This window comes from Colossoma macropomum, unplaced genomic scaffold (assembly GCF_904425465.1).
Source record: "Colossoma macropomum unplaced genomic scaffold, Colossoma_macropomum, whole genome shotgun sequence".
NCBI classification, from domain to species: Eukaryota; Metazoa; Chordata; class Actinopteri; order Characiformes; family Serrasalmidae; genus Colossoma; species Colossoma macropomum.
In genome coordinates, this window is record NW_023494800.1 from 36,329,871 (window position 1) to 36,341,943 (window position 12,073).

The window sequence follows — 12,073 nt, forward strand, 5'->3', positions numbered from 1 at the left end:
GATTTTTATTAATTTTATTTTATTTTATTTATGTAATTTAATAAACATATACTCCAAGAACAGCTAGTGATATATAGTAAAACAAGCCAGAAAGCCATTTTGAATAACACCATGTCGTGGGGAGAAAATAACCCACTATTTGATTTGGAATCTAGGAGACTATAACATAAAATAAAAGACCAGCACAACAAAGTCAGAATAAAGCCACAAAGTTATATTTTCTCTCTTTTTTCTATTGCCAGGTTACATGGTTTACATGAACATACATTAATTACAGATTGTAATGATCAGAGCAGGAGTAATGGCGTCAGGGTGGGCTAAGGCCAAAACAACAAAAGAGGAACTAACCAACCACAAAGCTTCCTTCCCTCAACCAAAACAAAGGGGAAATGAAAGACAATCACCTTCCCTAACTCCCTATATGTAAAACAGGAGACAAATAAAGGGATCAAAAGAAATGGCACCCACCCCTACAACTCCTATAAGTCTTAGATAATATTAAATTAAGTACAGAGATCCTACTTTTCAGAAATCATGTATCTAAAAGTCAGCGATTAACATGAACAACTACAAGGCTATTAATCTAACAAAGAACACGCAGCAGTTCAAAACCCGAACTGCTGTGGCAGACACTGCTCTTTGGTCAGGGCTTTTTCAGCGTTGTGCCGGTGTTGTCAACAAACTGGCATCCTGCATTGTGTGTAGGCCTCCCTCCAAAGCGGAAAACATCAGCCTGGAAGAAAGACACCGAACAGAAACACAGAGAAAAAGCGCAAAGGAGCAAAACCAGACCATTACAAAATACATCCTAGGGCTGAACAACATGCATTACCGTGTTAAATTGGACAGCATGGAAAATACAGTTCATGCAAAAACGTTGTTTATGATTATCTTTATCAAATGAATACTTAGCACTTTGGCTGTTATTAATCTGCTGACTTTCTGGGACAAATATTTTGAAGAACGATTTGAAGCCTGATGAAACACCCACAACTGACAAAACACATTACATATCGAACAGTTCATTTCAGTTAAGCGGTTTAAGAAATATATGCTCTGTGACTGAATAGTGATGCTAGTATAATCAGAAAACAGTTAATAGCTCATAGTTACATTTGTTATGTTTCACTGATTGGTACTATTACATGACGTACAACATATTGATGTTAGAAATATACAGTGAATAAAAAAAGGCTAATAGTACATAGTATAAATGTTGTTTCAAGATTTCACCATCAAAATTTAGTGATTCACAAACTGTCCACAATTGTTTTATACAGTATGTTGAGTGATGTTAACATGTGACTATGATGGTGTACACCACTCTGTATACTGGTTACATGAAATAACTGTCCAAAATACATTTACACATGATATTTCTCCTATGAAGGAAAAAAAAACAAAACATTTTTTGTGGCAAATGACACTGAAAAGTACATCACACTCAACCTGTGACAGAATAATCTGGAGTGTTTCAGGCTAAACTGACCCGTTTGCGTCAACACTGCTGCTCTGGTGTTCTACAGCTCTGGGTGTTCAAAAACACCCAAAGTCAGCTCGGATCATGTACAGCACCTCCTTGTGGGCTGGAAAAAATGCACAGTGTGTTGCGCTGCCTGGAGAATTGCTATGCACATTAAAGCCGCTTCTGGCTGCCTGTTCATCGTGACTCTCAATATGCTGATATCCTTTTTCTAGGTATAGGCAGAAAATTCTGATAGGGGGCTTTTAGACGACACCCTTTTAAAATGCAAACTGCACCTGTCTTGTGCTTAAAAAGAAGAAGGACGTGCTTTTTAAGGAGGCGAGATAACACATTTGAATAGTAGGTATACAGAAGACTGTGATTTGAGAGAATAGAAAACACTAAACAACTGGAAACCAGTTTATCTTTTTGCCAAGTGTTGCTCAGCTCTGGGTGTTCAAAAACAGGCAAAACTATCTTTTCCTCCGTTGGTGGCCCGAGAGGAGTCATCCTCGATATTGATTGGTCAGTTGTGATGACCTCTGGCACTTTTTCATAGTGCTTAGCGGAGGAGTTGACTGCTTTTCAACGCCAACGCTCGTGTGAAGAAGACATTCAGTGAAATTAGCATTCAAAATCAAGCAGAAAGAGAGATTATGTTCCACAAAAATCTAAATGCTGTTGAATTTTTGATGAATCCATGTTTACTCAGTTCAGTTTAACAATTAGTCCAGACATTTTTTAAAGTCTCTTTTTCCTTAAGTACCAGCTGTTTATACAGGGTGATTGAAAATGATTCAGCCGATTTCAAAGTGATGTATTTCACTTGTAAATCATTACAGATCAGTGCCGTGAACTGTAAATGGTTTAAATGAGAGTAAAGTTTATGTAATTGTACAAGGTCTCAGTATGAACCTCCTCCAGCTGTACAGACAACATCAACGCCATAGTCAAACTCATCACATACTGGATTGAGCATGTCGGGTGTCGCTGCACTCACGGCTCTTTCAGTGCGATTTCGGAGATCATCCAGTGTTGTGGAACCAACGACGAACGCTCTGAGCTGTTGGAGCTTCACTGACCACGAAAATCACACTGCACAGTTCTGACGGATTCACTCTCATTGAAGTGGAGAACGCAGAACGCTTTCTGCTCAGGGGTCTCATCTCCTCTCAGTTGGATTGTGATTGGTTCCTAGGCGCCTCACGGCTGTAAAATTATGGCGCTTTGAAATCGGATTAATCTTTTTTGAATCACCCTGTATTCTGAAATTATCATTCATTACGTTGTGCACCCATTTGATTAATCACTTTCATCATATGAACTGGGATCATATTCGTCACTGTCTGATTCTTCTTCATCAGTGAAGAATTCTTCCTCCAAGTGGTATTCCTGCCTATTGTATTTTTGATGGAGTTTAGGCAGAATGTGGGTTAAGGGGCAACCCTTGCGCAGCATTCTTTTCTCTGGTGTAGTACCACGATCTAACATCTCCTCCAGGATGTCAAAATCTGTAACAAATGGGTGACCTTGTAGTTTTTGTTCGATGCACCTTTTCAATTGGGTCCACTCGATATCTGTCTTCAGTAAACAGTCCTTCGATCGCAGGGCCAGGCTGTGCTTTGGGGTCTCACTCTGTGTTTTCTTCCTATTTGTTTTGCCTTTTTGACCCCAGTCTTCCAATCGCCAGAGCAGAATTGTTGCTAAGATAAGATACTCGACTTTGAAAAAGTAGTGATGTTTATCATGGTCTGCGGTTTTAAATTTCTCTGGATCTAATTTTTTGTAGTTCCTCTTGTTTTGTCTTGCAGTTTCATCGAGCTGAAGATACTGATTGTAATCCCACTTTAAATCATCAATTTCTTCAGCCTGGAGTTTCTTATAGCTTGACAGCTTGTCATCCCGTTTTACTATGTCCCTCAGCTGTAGGGACTGAATGGCTGCCACAATCTCAACAGCATTGATCCTTTTCTGATCCTTTGCTTCCCATTCATGTTGGGTTTCTACCTGCTTTTCTTCTCGCAAAGGTGCAGAGTCCAGTTTCAGTAACAGAGGGCTGTGGTCATTGTCGTTTATTTCAAGGACACAACAGTCAACGACTGAGTTCATGTATTCCTCAGGCATGAAGAAGTAGTCCAGCCTGGACAGAATGGTTTCATCTGATTTTGTTTGCTTACCATTGACTGTCTTTGTGACTTTCTTATTCATTCTATAAGTGAACCATGTCTGATCAATGGATCCATCACTTTTTTCCATTTTATTTCTTCTAAAGACATCAGCCAGTTGAAGACTCCTCGTGAATCTTGCCACAATTGTTTTGGTTTTCTGATGTTGAGGGTTTTTCTGCTTTTTTCCTGTTTCTTCCTCTCTGTATCGCAGTAAGTCTGTGCTGGGTGGTACTATTTTAGCTCTGTCATTCAGGCTGAACGTGGTGTTGAAATCTCCTCCGATCACTAACGTTCCTACAGTCATTGTCTGCAGAAACGGTGAGAGCAGATCTAGAGTTTTGGTGTCTTTTTGATGATTGTACATACACACAAGCGTGTAGCACCGACCAAGCAGTTCACACTGCACAACAACGTAACGCCCGTTTCTGTCGACTTCCTGGTTATAAAGTTTAAATTTCAGTTGTTGTTTATTTTTCACCAAAATGGCCGCCCCTTTTTCCTTGTTGTTATATTGAGTGTAGAAAGCCGTCCAACCTACTAGCTCTATTTTCTGACCCACACCGATACATGTTTCTTGCAAGAAAATGACATCGGGGTGCGACTGTGACAGACGATTCACAGCATCCTGTATCTTTATTTGTTTTTGTCGGTTTATGTTCCAGGTGACAATTTTGAGCACACATTCTCGTTTGTTGTCTGTATCTTCTGCTGACTGCTTCCTTTTGCTGCAGGGGGAGCAATAAAAAAAATCGCTACATAAATACATAATAATTCCACTTAATGTCGGGTATGAAAAACGATCCACAAATTTAAATGTAACACTAAATTCCCCAGCAGTTAACTAAGTCTAACTAAGCCCCAGGATGGTGAGAACATACAATTCATTCTCTGTGGTGCAAAGACAGGAGTGCTGATCTATAAAGCATGTGGAGTTTTTGCACAGATCAGTGAAATAGGAGTATAAATAGGAGGCTGTGTACATATATGCAAACTGAGCATAAATACTGTATTCGAATAAACTATTGAAATATACTTACAGACTTTCGTTAGACATGCTTCTCAGCGTTGATATGATGGTCAGAAACAGACAGTCTGAATATTCAAGGAAGACAGTTGGGGCCTTTTCTAGAAGGTTCCTGCATTATAACAGCAGTGCAAATATGACACTGTTCTTATATCAAGATGTTTTTTGCAAGCTATTTAAATGCATTTAGCATTAATGTGTAACTGGAATTTATATGGGAGTTGAAGTACCAGAAAGCCATGGAATTTGAGGCTAAATTTATTCAGAATAATAAACATTTTGAGCAAATTTACAAGCACATTCATATTTTATGCCTTTGGTATTTTGTTCAAGTTCATCATAAAAGTAAATGTGTTGAAAATACAGGTAAACGCTGAGACGTTAAACCTTGTGTGTTGTTTTTAGCATGTGCGTAGGACCCTATTGCTTTTGCTAAGATTTTTCTTATTATTATTCTTTTTTCTCCTGAAAAACGTAGAGAGAAGAGATCGTAAGTCCAAGAGACACCAAACTTGGTGGGTAGGTGTAGTTTGTGTGCATCTTGCCTGACAACAAAAATGACCCCGATTGGCCAAAGGAGGGCGCTATAGAGCAGAAAAACATGTTTTGCTTCATAACTCCTAAACCAAAATGTGCGGAGACAAAATTTTTGCATAATATGCAAAACCTACTTTTGCGGTCTAGTCCTACAGTTTTCGCCCGGTGCTCATGTAAATGATATCCCAAAATTCACAACAGACTGAACATCAAAAATTATCAAAAACATGTTGACTTTTGTAGAGTATGGCTGCCATATGCTAATTAACCCTTCTGACATAATTTAAAATGAATTTAAACTCTATAACTCGAGAATGCTTCAGCCCAAAATATTGAAACTTGACAGGCACATTCAGAAGAAGATTCTGTGTTGGCATATCAGTTTTGGTGGGCATAAGTCATTAGGGGGTAGGGTAATTGCCAGCTAACTTTTTCTCAGCGTTCAAGCAATCGATCAAGCTGAAACTTGACATACAGCATCTACTGGACAGAGTATAAGTGAATCTGTAAAAACAATTTGATACATTGAAATTTATGGCCGCCATCAGCCAATCAGCATTCAGCAGGCTTTTGACAGGCTTAACACTGACCAATCATCATGAAACTTGAATGGTGTCTTTATGTAGCCACTTTCTAACAATTAGTCAAGTTTAAACAGATTTGGCCACCGGGGGGCGCTAGTAATGAAAATCAATTAATTATTACGTTAGTAATATATAATTATGATTTTGACACAAAATCTATATGAATCAAATGTAGAACAGTGTGCCAAACAAATTTGCAATTACAATTTTATTTTAAAAATGAATTGTTTTTCAGTAATCGTTAACTGTTTGAAAATGATAGTTTTCGAATTAGTCTCTGGATTTTGATCCACCCTCTTCTAGAAATACTCTGTGGAGTCTCTAGGTAAATAATTATCAACGATTAAAACTTGACTTTTTCATTCAACTTGGTGTTGCTCTATCAATTCATTCATTCAAAACTTAAGATATTTGTATAAATTGACATTTGGTCTAGATAGGCCTTTAGGGGTGCATTAGCACTCAAAAACATTAAAAATCAGCAAAAATACTATTACAAGGTTATTACAAAGTCTACAGATAAACAAGTGGTGCCGTTTGATTTAGTTCACTGACCTGAATGACTTTGTAATTACATGTTATGTCAGAAATTTCACTCATTGTCGGGTATTTTGGCTTAAATTTGTTTGGCACACTGTACTTTTCACCGTGGTTGCCTACTAGACCTAAAAGGGCTGATGAGCGCTTGGACCCACTCATTGCCGCTTGCGGCTATATTTTGGTATTATGTTTTTCTTTCATTGTTTTTTTTTTTCCATGCAATTGATCGGAGACCTACAGTCTTTCTAAGGGGGCTGTGTAGCATGTGCCGGCAGCCAGACATGGAGAGAGCTCCTATAATGCTCGGGGAAGCTTTCATGCTACGTCTAGTTTTGTCTCAGACTTTGCCTCAATGGACAGTAGGTTAACATTACTTTTGTGAGCTCAGTTCGCTTAGAGGCGTGTGTTAACGAGGGAATCATTTTTCACAAGCGAGTTCATGGCATTTAACAGGTGACTGTGCTTGGACTGCCTAGGCTATGACACGCTGCGCATCACTGTATAGGATATATAAACCAGACAAAGTAGGCTTTTTAATTAAGATTGTTTTATACCAGCAGCATGTGGTACAATTGCAAAGCGGCAAACTATCCTGAGACACAAACCTGTTCTCCTGCATTGTACATACAGTCCATTAGGACAGAATCAGAGCTATGTGCATGTCTGTTTTTAATAATGTAGCAGAGAGAGTTATCGTAATATAGAGGAAATCTTTGTAGTACAGAGGGAATCGCTGAAGTGTACAAAGAATTATTATAGAACCGAAGGAATCATTGTACAACCCCATTTCCAAAAAAATTGGGACACTGTGCAAAATGTAAATAAAAACAGAATGCAGTGAATAAAATTCACAAGTTGCTAATTTACACAGTGAATTGTTATTCTTGAATTTGCCCGCCGAGGTGAAACCCCTCCTCATCTTTAATTCTGAAAGACTCGGCCTCTTCAGGATGCTCTTTTATGCTTAATCATGTTCCACCAGGTGTTTCTTTCAGCAATACATTACTTTACCAACCTTTTGTTGCCCCTGTCCCAACTTTTTTGAAATGTGTTGCAGGCATCAAAGTCAAAATGGGCATATAGTTTTGAATAAACAATAAAATTTCTCATTTTGAACATTTGATATGTTGTCTTTTTACTGTTTTAATTAAATATGGAGGTTAAATTATTTTCAAATCATTGTTTTCCGTTTATAATTTGCCCTGTCATATTTTTTTTATTTTTTGGAAATAGTGTTGTACAGAAGGAATAATTGTAGCACAGAGAAAATAACTGTAAAACAGAAGGAATCATTGTAGTACAGAGTGAATCATTGTAGAATAGGGAGAATAACTGTAGAACAAAGGGAATCATTGTAAAACAGAAGGAATTATTGTAGTACAAACAGCAGGGATGGACTGGCCATCTGAAAGACTGCGACAAATCCCAGTGGACTGCTATGTGTGTGGGCCATTGAGAGAGTGAGGGACAGAAATGCATGCTCGTTTTCCTGCTGTAGTCCTAAATAAAATGAATGGAGAACCCCCACAGTCATTCAGTCTGCTTTGACACTAAGACCACTGACGGCTAGCTTAATGTAGACACTTGCTAAGTACCTAGCTAGCTTACTAGCAGTCATGCCCATGTATGGGCATGCACCAACTCACTGTAACTATGATTAAGCATGGGGGATGTGTTGTTGCAGTTTCACTGTGCAGGTCACTGTGGTTGTATGTTATGCCTGAACATAAATAGTCTGTGGACTGTGTAGCCTGAACACCGTGAACCGCACTGAGGCAATCGGAACAACATTTAAAGATGGTCAACATTAAAGCACTATGTACGACACCATCCTCTCACAAAATCCAGCTTAATTTTAGCCCAAGTTTGTTCAGGCAGCACTTTGGACTGTCCTGTTTTGCGACCGTCTGAGTGGAACAGAAAGATGACATCACAAAAACAATGGAAGCTTGTTTCTGATCTTTATTCCTTTTACATTATTTTGATATATAAATATGATTAAAGATGCGCAGACTTTTCTCCTGGCAGATCACGACTGGTGAACTAAACCATCATCACATTGCGATCTCTTGAAACTGAGCTCACAATTATATTTTATTATTGTATTTTATTAAACAGCCAATCAATAAAAAAAGCATTCATTACTCTCAGTGCAAGTTCATATAAAGTGGTTTTGGACTGTTTCTAATGTTCCATTAATAGTGTTCAAGTAAAAAAAAAAAAAAACTATTAAAAATAAAATGATTTTGTTTGACAGTGACACTATGTTGCTGCATACAAACCATTGATTTTCCTACAGATTACTGTATTGGTTATTGGCCTATGAATTGTGCCATTCACATCAACTCCAAACATCCAGACATTTATGCATTATAGAAAGGATCTTTAATTAATATATCAAGTCATGGTATATACATTACATTAATACTTAACGATTGCCATTATTAAAGGCTATTTTTATATGATTTGATTTGTTATTAGTATATATGCTACATTACTTCCTGACATGGTAAGTATTAGCCTGTGCGTTAATTCACTATGATGTAAGCATTGGTTAAGTATTAATACTTAATGCTTATTTGCGGACCAGTATTGGAAATTGTTACCAATGTTTTTGTAAGGTATTTTCCCTGATACTCACTCAGACTCAGGCGCGTCGTGTTCTGAGGTCTTCAGTGCGTCACAGGTTTTATGAGTTTCACCAGAGCTCATCTGCAGGCGTGCACCAGTGTCTCAGAGAACAGCCCTTTTTATATGTGAACGTAGAGGAAGTTCTGCGTTTTCTGCTCTACTTCGTGTTGTTTTTTTCCACTGTGGTTTCAGAAGTCTATTTCTGCTGTTTCAGCATCTGCTGCTGCCTTCACTAGTCATTCTATGATGGTAGCAGTCTTTCTGTTAGCACACACTTCTACTGCTCTTGCTTTTACACTGTATTTATATGTCAATATTTGTATATGTCTTAGAAACACATTTTCAGCAGTTCAAGATATGCCTTTAGATAAAAAATGAAAATCATACATTCAGTCAGATGGGTCCAAAGATTTCCAAACTGGACCTGCATGCTGAAGCAGAAGTTCTCAAACTACAAGAAGTTCTTGTGGCCCACCAGACATTCTTCATTTTTGCTTTATCATAGCTCGCATGTACCTGTGGTCACATTGGACAAACAAGTTTACAGAAAGAGGATTAACATTAGCCAACAATGCAAAATAACCCACCGCACATGGTAACTGCACTACTGTTCTAGCTACTTCTGTCAGATATTCCACTGGCTTTCAGGTCAATTCTTCCAAACTGCCCCATAGTTAAAGGAATAAACAGTAAACCAACTCATTCAGAGTGGTTTGGTGTGAAATGCTCTGTTCTAGAGAAACTTACCGAGTCAGAACTGTTCACAGTGGTGGTGATAGGAACCAGACGTCCACCTCTAAAAGCTCCCTCACAGAAAGTTACTACAGGAAACGGTTATGAATTCACTGCCTGATGACTGAGACACTGTTTTATGATAGTTTGAGTAGATTCTGGCCTTAAAATCATTTCATGGTGGAGGGATACATAATATGCAGGGTGTTGTGAAGCAAAATAGTCCCCAAAGAAAACTTATTATTTCAGATTTTCCACTATTTTCATCATCAACATTCCATATAAACTCAGAAGACTCGTGTAGGTTCACTGGTGGTTCTGGATAGTAAATAAAATGTCTATATTTGTGTTGTAGTCATGGCGACCCCTGGTTCCTATCACCACCACTGTAAAGAAATGTGAGAATCTGAGAGTTGAAGCGCCTTGTGAGGAAAGACATTTGGTTTCAGTTCTTTCCTCTGATCATGTTTTTTGATGTATATGTGAATGTGTCAAATAAATATGATATGAATTATACTTCTTATATTTCTTTTTTCTTCAAGTGAATTTGAAAGGAAACCTTCTGACAGCACTTCTCAGACCATCTGTTAACCACCTGGGCAGTGCTGAATCATGGGTAGTGTTCAGGATCGTCAAATGAGAGATCTGGTCTGATCTGGCTGTGTAATTACAGTAAGGCTCGATTATAAAGCAAAACAGGAGCTGTTTAGTTTTCACAATGCATGAATCTCAAATGAACCACACAATTACAAGAACTGCTCTGAGTTTGGTCAGGTGGTTGGTTTAATCTTAGCTCAAGCCCACGCATACTTGCACCATACAATTATTACAGGTTTTTTTTATGATTAATTAAGCACAATTTTGAAAACAGGGCTTATTTTACTATACACAGTTCATACAGCCACACACACACACACACACACACAGAACACCACACATCTTTTGCAATGAATGAAACACTTCATTCAAAACTGTACAGTAATTTATTAAGGTCCCACTTTATATTAAGTGTCTCTAATAACTGTGTAGTTACACATGAATAACATATGCGACAAACAATTGCAACTACTGATTAATTAGTCAATGTTACAGATGGATTATAGAAGTACAGCCTATGTAATTACACATGTGTATCAACTTCAGTTTTGCCTCATGTAATTTCACAAGTGCATCTTCTACACAGGAACTTTCCTGTAGTTTAGGGTTTAAAGTTATTCCTTAAAATAAGTGGACAGTTCCTGTGTAGTTATTATGTAGGTACTCTGTAATAATGCAGTGGTAATATAGTTCCTTTAGGTTTAATGCAACAGACTAATTAACGTCATAACAGTAACATGTTAAGATAAAGGGACGTTTGCTGTCCTGTCACATTACAGAATGGTTTAAAGCTGAAACTGGTTACTAGCTAAATGTTAGGAAAGCTGGCAGATACAGTGTAAGTAATGTCTTACTGTCAGTCAATACATACTTAATTTTACTGCAGAAAAAAAAAATTCTGAAAAAAAGCTACTGTTCCAGTCTGATTACAAATGTTATTGTTATAATGTTATATTAATGTTATTACCCTTGTGTAATTACATGAAAGAGAATTGGCTGTTACAACTATAAAGATACACTTGTGTAATTACATGAGGCAAAACTGAAGTTGATACACGTGTAACTACATACTGTGTACATCTGTAACAGTGATTAAATCATTAGTAGTTACACTGTTGTTGCATGTGTTGTTCACATGTAGCTACATGGTTACTAGAGACAATATAAAGTGGGACCGTTATCAAAACCCAACTTTGTCACTGCAAGATCACACAAGCTGATTCTGTTCAAACCAGTTACTCAGAGCTGTGCTGTGTTTTAAATTCAGACTTTGAACCAGCTCAGTAGAATCATACATGTGTGAAAAGATTTATTTTATTTAAGTAGTTTAAATAACTGATGCTCCATCAATAATAGTGATGCCACTAAACAATATAATACACCTGGAAAGAAAATTAGGCAATTAACGGTTCATTGCTGTGACACTGAATTCTTATACAAGACCTCACAACATCCCAGAAACACAGTGCACGTTAGACTAGGACACATCAGTAAATATAGAGGCATACATGGAGTTTTTGATGTTCACCATCAGAGGAAGACATTCACGGTATTTACTGAAGATTAGCAAACATTTTCACACAGAATGTAATTTATTGGCCTTATATTAGATGTTCTTGGTGTTGGTCACCAACCTTTTTATTCACAAAAGGCTGCTGTGGCTGCAGGGTTTTGATGGAGATTTTGCATAAATATTCCCTTAATCAGTAGTCAAATATATAGTTTTGGCTAACAGAGAATATTAATTGTCTCACAAAGAGTCGGCCTTAGACTGTCTGCATAGAAGATTCTAGAC

The 12,073-nt window shown here is 37.7% G+C and overlaps 1 protein-coding gene across 1 annotated transcript; it reads right to left on the bottom strand.

Moving 5' to 3' along the window:
- Window positions 1-2,628: 2,628 nt before the first annotated feature.
- On the bottom strand, window positions 2,629-9,063 carry LOC118820651. The gene is made up of 3 exons (XM_036589041.1): window positions 8,960-9,063; window positions 4,671-4,769; window positions 2,629-4,358 (listed from the first exon to the last, which is right to left on the bottom strand). The coding sequence occupies exons 1-3, from the start codon at window positions 9,028-9,030 to the stop codon at window positions 2,768-2,770; spliced, it is 1,761 nt and encodes a 586-aa protein (XP_036444934.1). The 5' UTR covers window positions 9,031-9,063; the 3' UTR covers window positions 2,629-2,767.
- Window positions 9,064-12,073: the final 3,010 nt, after the last annotated feature.